This window comes from Setaria italica, chromosome IX, assembly GCF_000263155.2.
Source record: "Setaria italica strain Yugu1 chromosome IX, Setaria_italica_v2.0, whole genome shotgun sequence".
NCBI lineage: Eukaryota > Viridiplantae > Streptophyta > Magnoliopsida > Poales > Poaceae > Setaria > Setaria italica.
In genome coordinates this window covers 53,881,772-53,903,035 of record NC_028458.1, presented here as the reverse complement: position 1 = coordinate 53,903,035, position 21,264 = coordinate 53,881,772, and the positions used below count along the sequence as shown (strand labels likewise).

General features: G+C 49.3%; 2 protein-coding genes across 2 annotated transcripts; both read right to left on the bottom strand.

Moving 5' to 3' along the window:
• Positions 1-618: 618 nt before the first annotated feature.
• LOC101762846 (F-box protein SNE) lies at positions 619-1,735 on the bottom strand. Its single transcript, XM_004985289.2, has one exon. The coding sequence runs from the start codon at positions 1,561-1,563 to the stop codon at positions 964-966; it is 600 nt and encodes a 199-aa protein (XP_004985346.1). The 5' UTR covers positions 1,564-1,735; the 3' UTR covers positions 619-963.
• Positions 1,736-19,153: 17,418 nt separating this feature from the next.
• Positions 19,154-20,987, bottom strand: LOC101762447 (probable serine acetyltransferase 4). Its single transcript, XM_004985288.4, has one exon. It carries the CDS (start codon positions 20,407-20,409, stop codon positions 19,450-19,452), a length of 960 nt encoding a protein of 319 aa, XP_004985345.1. The 5' UTR covers positions 20,410-20,987; the 3' UTR covers positions 19,154-19,449.
• Positions 20,988-21,264: the final 277 nt, after the last annotated feature.

Genomic DNA, 21,264 nt, shown 5'->3' with positions numbered 1-21,264 from the left:
GCGGGTCGGATTTTGCGATTGATACGTTTTCGGCGAGGGTTTAACGACCGATGGCTTTCGTAGTTCCATCCCAAGTGCACTACGGAGGCAACGAAGGCAGCGGCGTGGTCCCGCGTTCCATTTCCGCCGCTCGGTCCCCTGGCAGTTGACGTCCGGTGGTCGGGGGCGCCGTGGTGCCGAGCGTATCCAGCAGAACAGAAGCGGCAGCTCACCTTTTCGGCGAAAAGGCGCTCCGGCTCGGGCCGCCACCCCGGCAACGATCGGGTGCCGTCAGCCGACGAGCGCTCGGCGTCACGGCTGGATCATGCGTGCGACCCGTTCCCCATCCATCGCCGTTCCCACAGGGCAGGCAGGCAGGCGCCGACGACAGCCATGGAACGAAAGCAATGGCGCTAGCTGATGAGGTGATTAGCTAGTAGGTGAGGTAGCTCCTGGTTGCTCGGTAGCGCACGCGCGATGGCGAGCGCGCACGCAACGCGGGGGCATCCGGCCGAAGCAACAGCAACACGAGGAAGCGGTACAAGGCGCGTGCATCGAAATAGCAAGTCGCCAAGCGGGCGCGGACAAGCACCAGGCGTACACCCGGCAACGGAACGAAACCATCAGCAAACGCAAACGCAAACGCAAAGCAAAGGATCATCATTCCCGTGGCGGAATTTAATATGCGTCTCAGGTACAGCTTGAATTGATTGAACAGCTCTTGCTTGCTTATTGTCCGTTCATCCGTGCTACTAATAATAATCAAACCAATTAATAATTTAAGTCAAGCGCGCGGCGGCGTCCGTCGTCGGCGTCGCACACTCAGACGAGCAGCACAAGGCTGGGCGGCAGCGTAGGCCAAGGACGCGACGCGACATGGGGCGGTCGGACGGCCGGGACGATGGATTAGGCGATTGGCAGCGTGGCGGGGCGAGGGACAGCGGTGCCAGTGCGTGCCAGGCCGCGGGCCGCTGATGAATGCCATCACGACACGTCGACGGGCTTGCAGAGGAACAGCAGGGACGACGGCTGCTGCTGCTGCCTCCCGGCGGCCGCGCCGGCGCCCCCGCCGCCGCCGCCGACGCCGACGCCGAGGCGCTCGTAGCAGTCGATGGAGAAGAGCGAGAGCGAGAGGGAGAGCGACAGGTGGTGCGCCCGCGCCGCCTGGGCCTGCGCCAGCGCCCCCGCGCGCCCGAGACGGTCGAGCGCGGGCCCCAGGCAGAGCCGGTACAGGCGGCGGTACCCGCCGAGCGCGGCGACGACGGCGCGCGTGGCGGGGCCGGCAGCCGCTGCCGCGGCCGGCGGCGCCGGGCCGACGTGGCGGAGGCAGAGCGCCTCCCAGACGGCGTCGCGGCGCGCCACGGCGGCCCAGAGGCGGCAGACGCAGGCGGCCGCGGCCAGCGAGCGCCCGTCCAGGCGCCCCAGGATCTCGGCCAGCAGGTCGGCGTTGTCGTTGATGTTGTAGCACACGCCGCCGCCCCCGCCCCCGCCGCCGCCGCCGAGTAGCTGGATGCGCAGCTCCAGCTCCGTCACCTCCGCGGCCTCGCCCGGCCTCCGCGTCGGGGGCGACGCAGCACCTCCCATCCGCCCGTCAGCTCCCCGTGTCTCGTTGGTACGTGGAGAGGGGAGAAGTGGGAGGTGACCGAGTGACCGAGGAGGAGAACGAGCACGCCGGGGGACGAGAGAGACAGCGGGCGGAGAGCGTATATATAGGGGTGGAAGCCGGGGGTTTTGACTCCGTTTCTACTCTAGTATGCGCGTGTGGGCCGGGGGCGCCCACCAAAAGGCGATTAATAAAGCTAGCGGCGTTCCAATGGCAGTCGCCGACTCGCCGTGGAAGAAGAAGCCGATGGGGTGGAGAGAGGCGAGCCGTCCGTCGTCTGCGCTAATTAATCCTCTGGGCCAGGAGGCTAGCCGCACAGGGAGGGCACCGCAAAGCGGAAGGATCCGAAGGGCGAGACGGGGCCAAGCGGGACGTGCCAAGCGGCGTGGAGATGCGCGACGTACGTTACGTTACGTACGGTGGCGCCGCGAGCGAGGGGTTTAAAAGTCTTCCGTCTTGACGGACGCCAGGGGAGGGAGGCTGCGTGCGTGCGTGCGCCTACCCGGCCGCCGGGGCGGCCGCGTCCGGTGGCGCTAGCTCCTCGGCAGCTGAGCGCGCGGCGACGGGGGCACGCCGCTCGCCGCAGCCGTGTAGCGGGGTCGTCGTACGCGCCCGTGTTTGCTTGGGCGTCTTGCGCGCTCGTGTGGTGTGTACGTGCAGCCGCGACTCCGCGAGTGAAATCAGGATGTTTTTGGCTTTAGGGATGGACCGTTCCCTAGCATGCCGACGCGTCGTCCGGTAGCAATGATCCGTGCCACACCGTTTACTACGACTGTAGTTTGGTCAAGGGCACGGGACGGTGCCGTCCGGTATTCATGCGCGCGCACGTACGGGTGGTCGCTACTCGGTAACATCACGCACGCACGCACGTGGCAGAGCCGCCTGTTGGCGTGGGAGTTCTTGGTTTCTAGAACAATATTTGCGAGAATAATCCTGCCGGCCCTGGCAAGTTACGTAAATCCGGCCGGTAAGTAAAGCGCTTCGTGTGGTGGCGTGGTGGCGCATGCCACCAAGGCACCAACTACGGTGACATTTCATGGGAACACTAGCTAGGACACAAACGCGTGCGCTTCTTTTTTGTTTTATATAAGCTTTTATTTACGCTTTGGTCCATCCACACCTTTTGTTACTGCTTTTGTACTACATGCTTGTTTTGACCTTTTTGACTTACTTCTTCTTGGTCCATGCCCTCCAGGCCTCCATCTTCCGCTGTACCACAAAGGCACAAGGTGAGAGGGCGAGCTACTTGCGAAAGGCCGGTATTTTAACTAGTTTGGGTTTGAGATCTTAGCAGTACCAACCTAGCTAAAGGTGGTAATAATTCTACTGTTCAACTCGTATAAGTACATTATGTCGATGCACCATATATTTTTTTTTGAAACAATCGATGCACCATATTACAGAATTCTAAATTGGATGAGCTCAAATATGCAGGTTTGTACCGAGTACTAACGACTTTTGACCTTTTTTTTTTATGTATGCACATGATATTAGTATTCCATAGCGCGTAGCTTTATTCCATAACGCATAGCTTTGACCAAATGGCATTCCCTTTGTTTTTGTCCTGGTTTGGTCGCTTTTTTTTCATGTAGTAGTACTGCTGTGTTAGATTGGGGATGTGATTACTACAAAGATTTAAGAACCCCACCGCTACGATTATAAACTACTCGTCCCTAGCCGTCCAAGAGGATGGTGCCTAGGCTCACGACAAGCTAGCACATTTCGTGACCGCTAGTTCGTGTGGTTTTCGGGATGCCGTTTGCTTTTCGGGGATCGCGTTCCGCCGAGAAAAGTGGAACGAGGTCACAACGGCTAGCTCCAACCATGCACCACACACCCAATGCTAGGCATCCATGCACTTTGCTATACATATATGTGTTCGGTGTCACTCACATCAAAGTTTCGTTGTTAGGTTTCTCTGGTTGATGGACACTCACATCAACGCTGCTGCTCCTCTTCCAAATCGGAAGCTGGCGATCGAGAAACAGGTGTCTAGGTGCTACTAGCTACTAATCCACTCTTGTTTCTTGTCGCTGGACGCTTCACTCGATCTGGGCCGTGCATACAAAGCAGCAAAATGATCATGACGATACGCACATAAACATGACTGATCCTCACCAGCAGCTAAGGTCGTTGATGAGGTAGTACCATCGATTATAACTTAAGTGGTAACAAAATTTACCCGTTGATCAGTACAAAAACCCACGCTATAATTTTGGCAACTCTTCATGGACTATAAAAATGTTTTTTTTTCGACCGTTGGATACCAGACAATAGGGAGCTCTTCAGATCATGCAGTCATATATGGATTTCTGTGATGATCCCATCTGCATCGCCGACGGCCTGATGAACCGTGTAAGACGCGGACCACTGCCTGTCATCTGGACTATATCGATACGTACACACGGCTGAAAGAGACATGTAGAGTAGTGCTAGGTCCGAGCACGTCTCGATCAGCACCAGAGTACAAAAGATGCATGGATATCCACCCTAACATGGCATCACGCACCAATTGCGTCACCGGTCTACGCGCCGATAGCCGGACAGGGAGAATTCAATTTGCAGCCCGGGCTCGCTCGCTGGCTGCTGCAATGCAACGGCAATCCACCAACCGGCCGCCGGCCATCCAGTAGCCGGCAGCGCGCCATGATGAGCTTCTGATCGCTGCTCTGCTCCGGGCGCAACCACCCTATGCATGCAGCACGTACGCCCGGCGCCGTCTCCTCGTCACTGTAGCTTGCAGCTGCCCGCCTCATCGTGCGCTCTGCTCTGCATGACTGCATGAGCGCTGGCCGGGGGGCCTTGCCATTAATTCTCGGCTTGGACGCTACCCTCTCGGACAGGATTCCTGGGAACGAGGCAATGGCATGTGCCCATCCGTGTATGATGAGCGGTACTGCCTGCCGATTAGCGCGGCCCCGGCCGGACGTCCTCGCATTGTTTCCCTCTTTGATAGTTTGATTTGATTTGAGAGCAGCGATCTAGTCCGTGTCGCGGATGCTACGACCTACACGACATGAATTCGTCTCCTCTGCCATCGATCGCCCTCGCGGTGCATGGCGCCTATAAATGGTGTGATCTGCGTGATTTGATCCCCCCCTACGATAAGCACGTATTCATGCACCGAGCGACCTTTGAATTCCTGTCTATAATGGAGCCGATGAGATTCTAAATCCAGCGGCGGAGCACCCAATCAGTGAGTAATGATTGGGGTTAAAAGTAGCCGGGAGGAAAGTTCAGCGTCGCCTCTGCGGTTCTAGCGCATCTGCAATCGCGGCTGCAATGATCGGGCCTGAACGTGCAGGGAAGCGACCTGCTCACTGCTCTCGATCAGCCCCCGCACAAAAAGCGATCCATCCACCGATCATGGCCGGTGGTGACTGGTGAGTGCCAGCGCTGTGGGCTCCGGCTGCGTGCCCCTTCTCAATCCCAAGCCATGGACGCGAGCTCTTGTCCCGCCCGCGCGCGCACTGCTTCCCCGGCCGGCCGGCCGGCCCGCTGGGGTGTCTTTCTCCTCCGCGCTCGGGGAGACGTGGCCACGCGGGGGCGCAGCGCAACGGCGGCTCGCTGTGCCGCTCTGTGCCCCGCCGTGCTCGCGGCCAAGCACATGGAGGTTTACGGGGCGCGTCGCGCGTGGAGTCACGAGCGGGGATTAGAAAGACCTCGCCGTGGAATCTTCCGTTTGTTTACATGCTCGGCCCGCCAGCCCTGAGCCCTCTCTCTCTCTGTTTGATCAGGCTCCTTTTCAGCTTTTCCCCTGTTCCGTGGGAGTTGCATGTGTTTGGCAACCTTGCGCTGGGCGATCGGTAGCTTGTGCATGCTTCAGTGCTTGTGCCGGTCAAAAGGCACAAGTTCCTGTCCTGGTGGCACGTCATGGACGCAATCATTGTTCTTGGATACGTAGGAGTAGTATCATGTAGCAAAGACTGGGCCATTCTGCGTTCTTGCGAGCAATCACGGCGGCTACGGGGGTAGCTAGTAGATGCTGTCTACGGCCTAGTAATCTAGCGTGTCCTTTATGCATGCAACACGGACAAGAGAGCATCACCATCGCCTGTACATTTATCCTCTTCTCGTTCGGTAAATAAATCCAGTATTGGGACGTCATCCTTATGCATCGAAGGAAATGCACACAGAATGGAATGGAGCAGGGAACCGACTCTCCACGTCGTGCTGCGGTCTGCGACGACAACAGTTAATCTGTTTATGAGTCACCTGGAAATTAAATAACCGAGGAGCAACAGAGGCTGCAGTGGGGCAGTATAAATGCACTGGCGTAGACTGTAGACGTGTACTGTATGTAATGTAAGCGCTCTGCAGGGGTACGGCGCGCCCCGCGCGATCCAGCAGAACGTTGGTCTAACGAACGCATTCAACCACGAGCAGGTGGCGCCGCAAAGATCCCGCTGGTATTTTGTCTGGGGCCCAAGCTGGCGCAGACGTTGATACATTGATACTGCACTCACTCAAGTGATAATGTTGATGATGCCATGGTTCCGGGGTTACATGGCAACCTCGAGTCTGTCTCTGCGCCTAAAGTCTGAAAGATGTATGCATACATTGCCTATTGAAGATATGGTCAGAAAATTGATTTGAAGATCTCCAGGTAGTACTTTAAGTTACGGACCTTCTTCTTCGTGCTAAAATAAAGGAAAAGCTATATCTCATCTAAGTGAAATCTAGCCATTCTTCACTTGATTTGGTGACCGTTCGATCTGCTATGTTTTGTATGCTCCCTCCGTTTGGTCCTTTCTTCTTTTATCTCTATCTTATCGTGACTTGTGGGGTCCATTTATTAGACTACATCGTTTTGCAATTTTTGGAGGCCACGATATTTCTGGTCGGGATTTCCAATGCCGCTCCATTTCTTTCCCTGCCCCTAGGTCCAACGCCCCCATCCCCACCCTGCCGTCATCAGCGGCGAAGCCCCCTGCCCACATCACATTGGAAGGTGAGCTCGCGCCGATGTCGAGCTGGCTTCTCCCCAGCTGCTCATCTCGCGGCTCCTCGAGCCTCCCGGCACCACCGCCTCCACCTCACCCCCCGGCCATGGCAGCACGTCCGCCTCGCGCCCCCGCCGCCGCAGCCGTTGAGATGAGCCTCTGCGCACGACGGAGCTGCCTTGCCGGCCACGGGAGCTGGAGGAGGGACGGGGCGGAGGAGGAAGAGAGCAGCTACCTGACTCTCGTGCTGCCGAGGAGAAGCAGCTCTAGGGTTCATCTGTTCTGATTAGTTTTGCCGTCAATTTCTGTGTTCCACACTCATGAATCTCGTGTTTGCTTGTGATTGATTCCTAATTGGTTCGAGTTCTCTGATTTACCGGGGTTAATTTCGCCCACTCCGATTTGATTGCTGTGGATCTCGGTTAGAATCAATTTTTAGCTTCCTATGATGTTTTCTGAATTAGGTCGCATGTAATGCGTGTCCTAATTTGAATTCCTATCGAGTTTCACTCTGCAGTTTAGCTTGTTCAGCTAGTTTGTTCGGTTCCTCCCGCTTGCACATTATACGATTTCTATGTCTATTTTCTTCGACCACATTCGTCTGAGAGGCACTCTGATCTCATTAGGATGGGCATCCGCATGTTGGTTAGTGACTAACAGAAATTGTGATGGTTACAATTCATAGCTACTAAAGTTCTAGTAGTGATTGTACTATCATTTGCATGTAAACAAGGTGTAACTATTGCAATATTTGAAATAGTTTGAGTAATATCACTTTTTGCAAGCATTTTGTATGATTTCTTTGTCTATTGATGTATTTTCTTCGACCATATTTGTCTGAGAGGCATTTTGATCTCATTAGAAGGGACATCTGCATGTTAGTTAGTGACTAATAGAAACAACCATGATGGTTACAGTTCATAGGTACTAAAGTTCCAATGGTGATTGTGCTGTCATTTGCATGTAAACAAGGTGTAACTGTTACAATATTTGAAATAGTTTGGGTAATGTCAAGTTTTGCTAGCATTTCATATGATTTCCTTGTCTGTATATGTATTTTCTTTGAAAACATCCGTATGAGAAGCATTTTGATCTCATCAGGAGGGACATCGGCAACAGAAATTATAATGGTTTAGACATGTTGTTCGTTAGTGACTCTATCATTGTATTATGCACCTGTTGGTTTGTGATGATGTACACATCATGTTTGTTAGCGACTAACAGAAATTGTGATGGACTGATGGTGTGCACATTTCTATAATCTGTTGCTTGCATGAGATTGCCTTTCTCTCCTCACTAAGATGTGTTATCTCTTATTTTGAGCTTGTTTAGTTATTTTTTCTCTTCTTTTTTAGATATCAATGATGTCTAATATCATAAACTAAAACATTCATGACAACTTTTATATTATTTAGGATTTGATGACTAATGTTCATTCCATCACTAGCAAGTTTTGTCTGGTTGTTAAGCAATCTTTTGTGTTAGGATTATTAGGAAGATTCTTTAGTTTGTAAAATAACAACTTTGAAACTTCTCTGTCAGCCACCCAGAAGATTGTTTATAGGCCCTTAGCAAGGACTGGAGAGGTGGTAGGGCTGCTAGCTTCAACATCATTTCCAACAGCTTTGATACTTCTCTACCAGGACCAAAAAGGTGTATGATGAACTCAATGTTGCATGCATTAGGGTTATTTTCTTCATTTTTTCTGTAGTGGTTTGTTCACACTAACTAATATGACCTACTAGTTTGTATGATAATTTAAGTGATAGAAACATGATAGCTTGTTTCTTTATGTTTTGAGTTTACTTAGCTTTAAGAATTAATTTATAAATTATCAGCCCTATCTGAAACTAAATCATATAGCTAGGAATACGAGGATGCCCATATCTTAGTATTAATTGTTAAAATATCTTATTGACTGGTGTGCATGTGCTAAGTGATACACCACCTACACTTTGTAATTAGGTAGTGGATTATTTATTCTCATTCTCATTTTTATGTTTAGTGTAAAGTTAGTAAATATTCTATATTACGATAATTTTAGCGAAAAGATAAAGGACACCTGAGTGTTTTTGTTGTCAGTAGAAAATGGAATTATTACATATAGTTTTTTGGTTGATTGTTGGAGCCTTTGTTTATGATTTTGTTGAAGATTCCGAGCATATCTGAATGTTTTAGCCTATCACAGAGGTGGTGTTGCTTATGGATTCTAGTGTATACGAAAGGATTTTGATTCACTTGATTTTTTTCAATGCTCATTTTGTTTTTTAGCATCTCTGAATTTTTGTCAAGTTTGTAGTTTCAATTATTTAATTTCTTTTTCATTAGAATTAAATAGTGAAATAATTCTTTTATGATCTTTAATTTGTTTGACTATGTCTGTTAGTGTTTGACACCTATGCTTTATTCCTACACTTGAACCTAATCTTTCTTATAGTACATAAGAAATTTGGTTAAGTTAAATACTTTTAGCTTTTTCTTTAGCTGAATTGATGCAGCTGTTCAATATCTTTTTTTTGGCTAAACTGCTTTTGTTCCCTCACCTTCAGTGTAGTTTGGTTCAGCATCTCAGCATTATATTTACAATGTCCATCCTATCCTAAGTATTCCGATATGAGCAACACCTCAGTTCTTTAAAAAAAACTCTGTGCACACAGTATCGTGTTGTGTCCGATTTGTTAACAAATCCCTTCCAATGCAGATCGAATCTGCAATCTTCAAGAAAGGGTTTCCAGCAGAAGGCAACCATTTGAAGTAGAGATGGTACTTTTTCTTCATTGTTTCTGTGGCATCTATTTGCTATCTAATTAGACTTTCTTTTCTTTCTACAATGTTGTGCCAGTCATTCATATTAAATTTCTATTCCTTGTAAATCAACATTCATTTGTGTGTAATTGCCTTATATGTTACCTATATATAGAAGCTCAGAATTCCATTTGTGTATTTATCTGATAAGAAGCTCTACCATTTTGCGCTAAATATGAGCTTAATACCATTAGTATCAGATTATGTGAAAAGCTGAGTTCTTTTTCTAGCTTTGCCACTTTAACAGTAAGTCAGTTTAGTTATAGGTCATTCATTTTAATTTTAGAGTGCATTATATAGTGTAATTTGTGTGTAAGTTATTTGTCAATGGACTTTTTTGCACTTAACCTGTATCCAAATCATACTGGGTCCTTGTCCCACTGGCTTGTCTTATTTTCTAATTTCACACTTCTCAATGAAAGGGAGTAGCCCTTTTTTGACATTTGCAGTTGTCATTAGGGAAATTTGTACATTTGAGAAATCTATATTTGGGGTTTCAGTGACTCCCCAAATAATTTGTTAATCTGCATTCCATAGAAAAGAAATATGAGTTATTTGTGTATTGGGGAAATTTGTGACATTTGAGGAATATGTATATGGGGCTTTCCGTGACTCCCAAAATTAATTTTTTTAATCTGCATACCATAGAAAAGAAATCTGAGTTATTTGTGTATTATGCATTTGTCATTGGGGAAATTTGTGACATTTGAAAAATTTGTATTTGGGGATTCCGTGACTTTCCAAATTAATTTGTTAATATGCATGCCATAGAAAAGAAAATCTGAGGTATTTGAGTATTTTGCATTTGTACTTGGGGAAATTTGGGACATTTGAGAAAGTTGTATTTGGGGTTTCCGTGACTCCCCAAAATAATTTGTTAATATGCATTCCATATAAAAGAAATCTATGTAATTTGAGTATTTTGCATTTGTACTTGGGGAAATTTGGGATAATGAGGAATTTGTCACTCGATTTGTGGACCATTCGACCTGCTTTCCTTCTGATCTGATCCATACGTTCGTCTTCTGTCTTGTTTTGTCTTTTGCTATTCATGGGTCCTACCAACAAGTGACTGCAGCATAGCAAATTAAGAAGGCCGCAATTCTACGATTCCTCTAATATCTCCTTGTTAATTTGCTACTTTAGTTTGATTGGCTCCATATGCGTTCTATTTATTAGCACATGTAATTTGTGTTCATGTATGCAGATATCCACATGGCTAGGATTAAGATACTTTCTTTGTGTCCCTTAGTCGATCTGCTCTAATTTATTCTAGAAATTATTCTCCACTAGGTTCATAGCATTGGCCAACCGCGGTGCCCTTGGTGTTTACTGTCTGGTGGCCCCACTTGACTGCCTCTAATGTATTTGATTTTTGGGAATCACGACTTTTATTCTAAGTGGTCGATGAGGCCTGAAGTTTTTTTTACCTTTCTCTTTTTTATTCTTAGAGGCGACATGCTCAGGATAGGCGAATCCAATGTTCTTTCCAATTTTCTGAATCTGATCTCGTTCGATCTCTAGTTTCATTTAGTCGTTATTTTTCATTAGGTGTGATTCAGTCTATTAGTTTTCCATGTTGAATAGCTATGGATTAATCGATTGGCTTTTGAAAATGTCATAATTTCTCTAAGTCTATTAGTCTATTCTTTTAGTTTTACCTATCATAGCAATTTCCTTTGATGTCAGGATTTTTTTGGGATCTCCACTTGTTAGGGTTTACCACGGTGCGTACTAATTCAATGTTCATTCTTAGTAAATAATTTGGTCACTCTATTCTATCCTTGTTTTGTTTGATTGTTTCTTCCAATGCCTTTTTAGTTAGAAACCCAAAACATATCCCTTTCCATAATATATTAAATATGCTATTTTTTACATTTCCATTTGTTGACAGTGACAATTAGTTGAATTTACAGTGATAATGTCACTGTCAATTCCTTATTTTTATACTATCATTAGAAATATTATAGGTGCACTGTGAATATCTATTAGGTTTCTTTTCAATGCACTCTGATCAGCTATTATAAGTTAGTTGACATCTCTGTGATGCACTATAGTTTCTGCAGCTTAGCCCGATGTACAACAACTTCATCACTTCTTTGGCTCCTCGGTTGTAGGCTTTGCTCAAGGGCTTCCTGGAAGGCTTAGATGCCAATAAAATTTTTGGTCAGCCCCATGTTGCTCATCTTGAGCATATGTTGATTTTTGATTTAAGTTGCATGTGGGTTCCTTCATTTTATCATTGACTGGTCAGTTCTTTTCGAGCAGATGATGATTCGTCTTTTTACAAGGTGGATGTCCAATTTGTTTAAACTGGTAGCCATCTCACAATATCTCAATGTGATTACTAGTGTTCAATTGGCAATATTTTTGCATCTCAGGAATTTCTTTTGACATCACAGTTTTCCATTCTATTATAATTGGGTATCATTGTTTTTCTTCTTACATCTGATTTGTTGTTCCTTAGAGTGACGATGTGAATGAGCCTACGCCTCCATGCCAATAGGATTGTATAAGATAATTTAATTTACATGATGATAGTACTATTTACGACAACATCTAATTAAACTTCTACTTTGGTCTCATTAATTTCAAATTGACTCTGCGTAATTGATGATTCTAATGAGTTTTGGCTTTCAGGTTCATCATGTGAGATATGAGTTCCTTATGCTCTATCAGTAGTCATGTATCCTATTTGCAGGAAAACATCTAAGTTGTTTTCATGTTCTGTGGCTCCATTCTAAGAAATAGTTTTTTTCTCTCTTGCAGTATGTATCCTAGAGTCCATTCTCATAATAGAGGTTAGGTTTTTGACACAACTATAATTACATAATAAGGAAAACAGAAAAATTATGTAAGTTTATTTTTTCATTTGTGGGGTTTCACTAATTACCCAAATAATCTTTATGTTCGCAATTCATAGAAATAATCTGAACACTTTAGTATATAAATTTGCATTTGTGGGGTTTCACTGATTACCCAAATAATCTTTATGCTCGTAATTCATAGAAATAATCTGAACACTTTGATATATAATTTGCATTTGTGGGGTTTTACTGATCACCCAAATTTTTGTCTATCTGCATTCCATAGAACATTTTGAAGAATTTGAATTTGGTAGAATTTGTGTCATCTGGCTCTTTTGAAATTTTTGTTATTTTGCATTTGAGAGGTTTCATTACTCCCCTCAACATTTGAAAATTTGTCTCTTTGCCGTCTTTCTCATTTTAAATATGTGGGGCTTAATTACTTCCCTTATTTTCTAAAACTTTGTGCAAAATGTCTAGATTCTGTCTTTATGTAGTTCTGTCTACTTTCGCATTTTCTTCTTTCAATTACTCCCTTTTACTTTTGGAGATTTTTAGTCATCCATTTCTTTTGTAGTTTTTCTCATTTTATCCTGTGTTGGGCTGCATCATTGGCACCATCATTTGCCTTTATTTCTGTTTGCTTTGTCATAATTCTTATCTGTTTTGGTGTTCCTATTGGGTGATTGAAATTCGGATGAGCACCTCTTGTTGTTCACCCAACTTTTTGATCACCATAAGTTTTGGGTGATTTGATGGCTCAAGTCACCTGAGTGAAAGGAGGCATCAAATCACTCAGATTTTGTCCCATCATAGATTTGGGTGATTTGATCTCTAAAATCACCTGATGATGGAAGGCCCCAAATCACTCAAGCATGATATAGAAAGACCCAATAATAAACAAAAAAAAAGAGTCCATGGATAGATAGAATTGGAAAGTAAAAAATTCCAGAAAGCCAACAAGCATGCTTGCCATAACTTGGGCTATGCTATGGCTTGCTGCCAGCTTACCACCAGCAGCGGCAATGCTGCATGCAGGGGTAGCTGCAGCCTGCTTGGGTCGTTATGGGGCGCCATTTTCCGGTTTGTTTACTTGCTGCTCGTCCCCGGAAAGGCAACCTGGCCTTTTCGCTCAGACCAGCTTTTGTATACGTTGCATGCCCCCATTCCGAGAGCTCACGTCCTCCCTACAGCTACGACACAAGCAGATGCAGCGAGCCATATATTACCACGCGCAGGCCGCATTGATCGACAGCAGTTCGTACCTCTCCGATCCACAACTTGTCAGCTCAACATACATGGCCATGCAATGGAGCAGTGACAGTGAGTACAGTACATGTGAGGTATCATCAGTGATCAGTATCTTCACCTAACCACTATATACTAATCAGTTGACTCTTGGGCGCTAATCCTTCCAAGCGCTACCAGCGATCGAACCCTGAAGTCGATGACGCGGGGCGAATAAATTAGAGGCAGCGGCGCGCGCGCTGCCGAGGCGGGGCAGGGCCATGTCGCGGGCGGCAGCAACGTAACAGAGATTCCCAGCACAAACGCAAAGTCCTAGGCTGATTAATTAGGAGCGCAGGCGCAGGAGCCAGGAGGGGGTGCATCGCATGCATCCAAGGCAGCGCTCACGTGGGAGGCCCGTAAACGCGGCGCCCCTGCCGGCCGGCCGGCCGGCGACGACGACAAGCTAGCGGAGCCATGGATTTAGTATGGATGATGGACCGCCGCTGCTGCCGCGCCATGGCGCATGGAGTCAAAGAAGGGAGGTGGCTAGTAGAGGCCGCGCCGGCCAGCTATCCAGCAGAGGAATGCATGCATGGCCTCTGGCGCTCTCGTCAGTCGCTCGTCGATCAGAGAGGGGGTTCAGAAGAAGCTAGCTCAGAGCTGCACACCCCGTTCGTCCTCGTCACGAGATGAGCTCGGGTGCGAACAGAACAGGGGGAAATGGCCAGGGAGACCGACCCGGGGCTTGTGACCTGTGACCATGCAGGTCGGTCCGAGCGCACGCCGCCGCCGCGCATTGATCGCGCTTTGTAGGCTTGCTCGCCTATGTATTTAAGGCCCCTTGGCACGGCCTGTTTGACGTGCCTTCTGCAACCCTGCGTGCGTGAGCTCAGTGGTAGTACGTTTCTTGGATCTTGGATCACGATAGATCGAGCGGTGACTGTTGGTGACGATACGACGCACGGATGCTGTATGCAGTACGCACTCCTGTCGCAAAGCTTTTGAGAAATAAGTGCCGCTCTTCAATTAATGCGCTAGGGATTATCCTCTTTGTTAGAATAATAGCGCCGAACCAACAATTGACCTACCGAGATAATACATGCAAAATAACAGACGACACTAGAGACACGATATTTTTTGACGAGGTTCAGCCGAATCCTACATCCACGGGGTATGATTACGGGTGCTCCTCCCCCAACCGACACCGGTCGCTCCGGGGTCCCGGCAATACGCCACCTCCCCCTGCGAGCCTATCAATATGTTGTCACAGTTACAACAGCAGTCCTCCTCTCATATTTATGAGAAGCCTCAGTTACAAGAGTCCGACACATACTCTACACCCTACCGCTAATACAACTCCAAGTCCAAACGTAACCAACTAGTACATAATATTCGACACAAATCTAACAAACTCCATCTTAGCGAATATTCACCATCTTGAAGCCATCATGCACAAACCTCCGTGTGTACACCGGACTTGGGTTGTTGACTTTGTAGCTCAAGGCGAGCCACCCCGACGAGTCTGACTTGGCCTCAGACCCGCCGCCTTCAGAAGACACCACTATCCTTGCAACTCTATCTTCCATGACTCCACTTGCAATTGTGCACCCTTGCAGCTTGTATATGTGCGATGCCATCCTCTCTCCTATCATCGTAGGCTTGTCTCCCTTCGTGATCTTCATGATCTTCCCATCCAGCTTAGCCCGGAATAACATACCATCACCATGTAGAGCTCCAAGCGAAATTAGATTCCTACGCAGCTCCAGCACATGCCTAACACCCTAAAGCACCTGCTCAACTCCATCGTGCGTCTTGATCTTGATGTCGCCTACTCCAATAGCACGGTAATCCGTGTCATTACCCAAATAGACTAAGCTAAAATCACCAGACTTGTATGAAGTGAACCGCTCCTTCTTGTGCGTTGCATGAAAAGAGCTAGCTGAATCTAACACCCACGCTTCAGTTGACTGCATGCTGTCTGATACTGAGAGAACATCACCATCGTTGTCCGAGTCACTCTTAGAAATTGCAACATTAGCACTTGCCTTTTTATTATTTTCTAGACAATCCCTCCTCACATGTCCTAACTCACCGCAATCATAACACTGCACTTTCTTCTTCTTCTTCTTCTTCTTCTTCTTCTTCTTTTTCTCCACCTTCTCCCTGCTATGCTCACCTTTGACCAGCAATGCATCACCTTGCATTGTTCTTTCTCCTTTGTTCCCGAGCCAATAACGCTGCAGTAATATCCTCAACTTTGATGCTTTCCTTGCCGTACGTCAAAGTCGTGATCACGTGCTCATAAGATGATGGAAGTGAACACAGAAGAATAATTGCCTTATCTTCATCATCAACTGTCACACCCAGTTGCTCCAGGTCTGTGACCATCTGACTGAAAGCATTGATGTGCTCTGCAAGATCCGACCCCTCAGCACCTTCAGCCCATATAACTTCTGCTTCAGATACTGCTTGGTCGTCACAGTCTTTGACATAAATTGGATTTTCAGCTTGTCCCAGATTTGCTTAGGTGTCTTTAGTTCTATGACATAGTGCATGACCTGATCTGACAGATATAGCTGGATGGTTGCGGCCACTAGCGTTTGCTTCTCCTCCCAGTTATAGTTGGCCAGACGGGCCGCCCGGCACGGCACTATATGGCACGGCACTATATGGCACGATTACTTAGCTGTGCCGTGCCGTGTAGTGCCGCCGTGCCTAACTGTCAGCACAGGCACGGCACTAACAGGCAGTTAGCGTGCCGTGCCTGGCACTGGCACGATGGCTCACAGGCCGGGCCGTTTTCGGGCCGGGCTTCTTCGTGTCGTGCTCGGGCCGGCCCGTAGTGTTAGTGCCAAATGGAAATCTATACTCCCAGTCATCCTCCTCCATCTTCTCTGACTTCTTCTCCTTCTCTGACTTCTCCTTCAGGCCCGCCAAGTCTCCACTCTCCAAGCTCAGCCCAATGCAAAACCGCAGAGCTTGCATTTCCGCAGATCTTTATCTCAACAGCTCGAGACCGATCTGAATTCGCAGGTACCTCACTTGTGCGCTACGTCGATGTATTAGGCGTCAAGTCATTGATTTCACACGGATAGATGTGACAACGAGTGTTGCAAGCAGAAAATGAAAATTGTATAAAGTTCAAGCGTCACATCACAAAGAAAAAGGAGAAAAAGGGAAGCGTAACGTGAGGCTACGCGTACGATGGACCCAAGCCGAAAATGAGCAGGCAACGTAGCCATGAGTGAGCTTTAGACCCATCAGCAACCCTTCACGCGGGTGAGTGCGGTTGCAAGGCAACAAGGAGAAGCGGGGCGGTCGTAAGACGCCACCGCGTCCAAGCAACTTGATCGATTGATTGGAACTCTCGACGCTTGAACCGACGGTGTGGATCAGCGTGGTCCGACTCCGATCGTATGATCATATCAAAGCTGGTAGCGATGTTCTGATCAGACGAACCGATTGTGAGATCGGTTTCGCAACTTGCAGCCGGGTGCTGGTATGCAAATATGCAACGGAGAATTCGGCCAGGGCTGGGGGTAGATGATTCGAAACGACAGGCCGCAGCGACAAGCAGCAGCGGCTAACAGCTCTACTGTTGGCGGTGTGCGTTTAGGTGGGAAGGAGGGGAACGGGATCGGACTCGCCGCCGTTGGGCCGTAGCTCTTGAACTCGAGCCCCTTGGCTCACGTCCCGATGCGGGTACCGTGTGTCCTGGCTCGTGCTCGGCTTCGTTGCGTGCGCGACGGGAGGGATCGGACGGATCGAAGGGTGTGCAGGGTGGTTTGGTGGCGCTCGGCTTGGGAGCGCATGCTTGGCCTCACGCCAACGGCGAAGTAGAGGCCGCCATGGGAGTGGGTGAGGGAGGATGAGTTGACCGTGGCACGGATAAAACATGCGAAAAACGTAATGGATTGGCTTTGATTGTTCAGGAAGCGAAATTCGCTTGGTTCTTGGGCTTTGATCGTCCAGAACAGAATAAGATCTAGGGCCTTGTTTAGTTGGCCAATTTGGGAGATGCAGAATTATTGTACTAGAACTGTAGCACACTGTAGCGTTTCGATTGTATTTGTGAATTATTGTCCAAATATTGATTAATTAGGCTTAAAAGATTCGTCTCGCAAAGTACAATAAAACTGTGCAATTAGTTTTTAATTTCGTGTACATTTAGTACTCCATGCATGTACCGCAAGTTTGATGTGATAGGAAATCTTCTTTTTGTATAGTGTTAAAGTTGGAAGTTGGGGTAACTAAACATAGCCTAGGCTGAGCTCGCGACCCACTCGCGGACGAGAAGTGACCGGGTCAAGAAAGAAAATTGCTGCTGCTGCTTGCTGCGGACGTGTTTATTTGTTGTGCATTTAAAGCCCATATTGTACTGTTTGGCGGATACTGTCGGGCCTACGTGGGTCTTAGGGAAGCAGTGACAAAGGCCCACAGTGAAATGGCCTTTTGTTTGGGCTAGGCTGTGCCATCCGGCGGTAACATAGGACGACAACAAAATGCTCTCAGCTGAGTCCATCAATTACAGTCCATACAACAGCCCATCTCGTTTGGCCTATCAATTACAGTCCAACCGGTCGGTGTCTTCTCTCCCACTACTAATTAAGGGCCCATATAAGAACCAAGAGCCTTTAAAGTCCATACATCGGCCCATCTGCTTCGGCGGCCATTACATCCAACCGGGAGACACAACAAAGCCCGCACCACAAATATGATCATCCTCTTCCTACGAGTTCTACGACTGACAGCAGGTAGGCGCTAAGCGGCGGTACGCGCCCTTCTCCGCTCCGCCATCTTTGGTTTTGCCATCCCAACTACCGTCATGGGCTCATGGCGAAGGGCACTTGTCTAGTGCCGAGATTCCTATACGGCGGCCGTCAAATGCTATCCATTCCGGCGACCTTGTCTGTGAGCATGAGGAAGGCACTCGATCCCTTTAGAATTCAGAGAAGAGAATCAGCATTCAATCCAAAGGCAGAGCTGACTTCGCTGAAATCATCGAACAATATCTCGATTCCAAACTCCTCCTTTCGAATAAAAGTTACGGGCCGCGACGTCGCTCATCCGGTAGCCATAGCCGTCAGGTGCGTCCACTTGCGACAGGCTCACCTCTTTCACCAAAGATTCTCAACTATCTCACATTCTCAGTGCTTAGCTCCTCACCTCAATTATTGGTTCCCCCAGCTCAAATGTGAAAACGCCACTGGTGATTTTTGTCTGCGCAAAGACAAGCAGTCAAATTCTCGATGGAACTGCTAATTCGTTCCTGGCCAGTCAAGTTCTACTTGGGGCTGTACTAGTTTATGCTCTGATTTGTTTGAAGCAGCCCTTCGAGATTCTTGGACTGAGAATCTTGCCCTTCAAGACCTCGTCGATCGGCTGGTTGACCTCCTGTAAAACAGAGGTTAATGTCCAACCTGTACTTAGGTGTGTTTGTTCCAGCTGCTTATTTTTAGCACTTGTCACATCGAATGTTTAGATATTAATTAGAAGTATTAAACGTCATTATGTAGATGGAGGCTAAATGGTGAGATGAATTTATTAAGCCTAATTAGTCCATGATTTGACAATGTACTGCTAATAATGGATTAATTAGACTTAATAGATTCGTCTTGCCGTTTAGCTTCATCTGTGCAATTAGTTTTATAATTAACTTATATTTAGTCCTCTAGCCTCCAAATGTTTGAGGAACCCAACACCCCTTAGCAGAGTCTGTACTTGAACAGTACAGCGAACTGTGTAGAAAGAAAGCGTATGTTTCCACCCACCACACTGGAACGAGAAATTGAATATTTCAGCGCTGGAATAGAACTTGGAGTGTATTTACAAGCAACCGATAAATTATCAGATGCATATCTTGTTATTCCGTCCCAACAAACCAAAGGAAAAAAGAACAGAAAAAATATGGTCTTGCACTAGGGCTCAATGCCTAACTGAGCTCCCTCTTATGCAACACAGCTCTCTCTCTCTCTCTCTAGTGTAGACTATAGCGGAACAGCAGTGGCCATCGGCCACAAATATCTTTTGGAGGGAAACTCTCCTGCACTAAATGTTTGCACTCAAACCCCTCTAGGACCTCTCAAATCACGTAATCCGACCACCCCTGCTCCATGGTGACCCCGGGTTGCTCCTCCGGCCGCCGCTGCGGCACCGCCTTCTTCCCGATCGCCTTCGCGGGGTTCCCGACGGCCGTGGTTCCCTCCGGCACGTCGCGGAGCACGACCGCGCCCGCTCCGATCTTGGCCCCGGCTCCAATGTGCACATTGCCGAGCACGCTGGCGCCGGCGCCGATCAGCACCCCGTCCCCGACCTTGGGGTGCCGGTCGCCGGACTCCTTCCCGGTGCCGCCGAGGGTGACGCCGTGCAGGATGGAGACGTCGTTGCCGACGACGGCCGTCTCGCCGATGACGACGCCCGTGGCGTGGTCGAGCAGGATGCCGCAGCCAATGCGCGCGCCGGGGTGGATGTCGACGCCGAACACCTCGGAGGCGCGGCTCTGGAGGAGGAGCGCCGGCGCGGCGCGGCCGTCGGCCCACAGCGCGTGCGCGGCGCGGTGCGCCTGGAGGGCGAGGAAGCCCTTGTAGTAGAGGAAGCAGTGCACCATCCGGTCGCATGCCGCGTCGCGGTCGCGCGCGGCGCGGAGGTCGGCGCGCGCGGCGCGTCCCGCCTCCGGGTGCGACGCGAGCGCGCCGGCGAGGAGGTCGCGGAGCGCGTCCTGGGGCAGCGCGCCGGGGACGCAGAGTTTGGCGGAGAGGTGCGCGGCGAGGGCGGCCTCCAGCGACGGGCGCGACAGGACGAGGTCGGCGTAGAACTTGCGGAGGATCGGCTCGGCGTCCGCGTCGGCCTGCGCCTCCGCGCGCAGCTCGTCCCAGACGTCGTCGTCGCCGGTGCCGCCGCGGGCGCAGCAGCCGCCGGGGCTGGCGGCCGCGGGCATCGCGCGGTCCGTGGTGGTGGTGGTGCAGTCCGGCAAGTAGCGGTAGATGGCTCTGGAGAGGTGGCCGGCGTGCGTGGGGTGCCACTTGTCGACGCAGGCAGCCATGTGTGCGGAGCGCAGGGCCGAGGAGATGCAGAAGAAGCAGAGGAGGAGGTTCTTGGTGTTGGTGGTGGAGCGTGGAGGTTGTGGGCGCTTACACAAGGCGTCAAGTGTTTGCACTCCTATATATACGTGTCTGCCGGCGGAGAAGGGAGGAGGGCAGAGCAGCCGAGGCGATCAGGCGAAGCTTCAGAGAAGAAGCGTGCCTCGGGTACAGGTGCGTGACCAAATGGTGTCTGGAGACGAAACCCTCTCTGCTCACATTTATTTTTTGCAATCCCTCTTTCTTTCGGGGCAAGCTACGCGAGCTGCTCGCTGACTCACTGCATAATCCTGTCACTGCTGCGCTGTGTGTACGTGGCTACATGCCGAGACCGTTGCGCAACATGCTGAGCCGTAACAGCCGCAGCACCACCAGCATGCTGTCCGGAGAAACTGCAAAAGGTGCACAAGAAAACGAGGAAATCCTTCAGCTGTGCACGAGCAGCAACAAGCTGAGGAGGCTTTGTCGATGTAGCCGGAGCATATGCCGAACGAATATCTGCCGATCAAATTCGCCCGGAGGAGCAGCACTGCCGCAACGAAAAAATCCCGAAAGCATCCAGAAAAAAAGAAGGCAACGCCGCCCGGGGCCGGGGGCGTTAGCCGAGCGAAAAGGAGGAGGTTGGTAACGTTACACACGGCGGCGGGCCGTGCGGCGCGCGTGGCCCGGCGACACGCACACGCTCACGCCCCGGGCCCCCTTGCCCGCGTGCGGATAGGACGTTTCGGCCGCGGGGCGCACCGCGCACGAGACGTTTTCTCCGGTGGAGGGGATCGGGTGGGCGCACGCAACCTCCTGCCTCCGTCGCGTGGCTGCGG

Coding starts and splice junctions, on each gene's coding strand:
- LOC101762846 (XM_004985289.2), bottom strand. CDS start 1,563: ATGGGAGGTGCTGCGTCGCCCCCGACGCGGAGGCCGGGCGAGGCCGCG.
- LOC101762447 (XM_004985288.4), bottom strand. CDS start 20,409: ATGGCTGCCTGCGTCGACAAGTGGCACCCCACGCACGCCGGCCACCTC.